At 65.5% G+C, this 824-nt stretch overlaps 1 protein-coding gene across 1 annotated transcript in view; it reads right to left on the bottom strand.

Moving 5' to 3' along the window:
- Nucleotides 1-6: 6 nt before the first annotated feature.
- The window catches only part of GPRC5C (G protein-coupled receptor class C group 5 member C), a gene marked incomplete at its 3' end in the record, with an annotated part of 1,945 nt that continues 1,127 nt past the window's right edge, over nt 7-824 (bottom strand). Inside the window, 2 exon segments of the mRNA XM_005430531.3 lie at nt 7-129; nt 326-475. Coding sequence (XP_005430588.3) covers nt 7-129; nt 326-475 — 273 coding nt within the window.

Raw genomic sequence — 824 nt, 5'->3', positions numbered from 1 at the left:
GTCCCTCGGGATGCTGGAGTGCCGCACCTGCGCCGTGAAGGCATCCTCGGCTCGGAGCGTGGAGCTGGCGCTGCCGGGCATGGGGCTGGTGGAGGCACGGGGCAGGATCACGTCGTAGGCACCTTCACTCTGAGGGACAGACACGGGGGGGGGAAGGTCACGGCACCGGGAACGCCCCAGCCCCACGGGGTGGAAGGCTTGGGAGGTCCCCACCCCGTTAGAGCAGCCATTGGGACACAGGGGTGACAGGAACACCCCACCCACACCCTGTCCCCCATTCCTGTCATTCCTGGCAGGATGTGGCCACTCCTGGTGTCACACTCACCATCCCCTTGTGCATCAGAGCCATCTCGGTGGGCTGGTAGACGCTGGTCAGCAGCTGCCCTTTTTAGCCACTGTATGGGGACACCGGCTTCTTGGCTGCTGAGACACGGGGACAGTCACCATGGAGCCAGTGCCACCCCTCTGGGGCTCCCTGTACCTCGTTAGCAGGTTTAACGAGCTGACTCAGCAGCTGCCTGCCTTTCCCGCAGGACACTCCTGTCCCCAGGGATGGCATCGCTGCTGCCTGGCCATGGCTTGTTATTGTAGGGTCTCTCGGGTGCAGGTGCTGCTCAGGGGGAGCCTCCCTCCCCCGTGGGGAGCAGACACCTGGCACACCTGCCCACGATCCCTGCTGGGACTGTCACCACCTCGTGTTATTGCAGGGTCTCGTGGGCCCGGGGCAGAGGGGCAGGAGCCGCGGGCACCCCACGCTGGGAAGGGAGAGAGGGAGGGAGGGAGCTCCCTGTGGCTGCTGGGCTCAGCCCAAACTGGTACACCCA

This window comes from Geospiza fortis, unplaced genomic scaffold (genome assembly GCF_000277835.1).
Source record: "Geospiza fortis unplaced genomic scaffold, GeoFor_1.0 scaffold135, whole genome shotgun sequence".
NCBI classification, from domain to species: domain Eukaryota; kingdom Metazoa; phylum Chordata; class Aves; order Passeriformes; family Thraupidae; genus Geospiza; species Geospiza fortis.
This window is presented reverse-complemented; position numbering and strand designations above follow the sequence as displayed.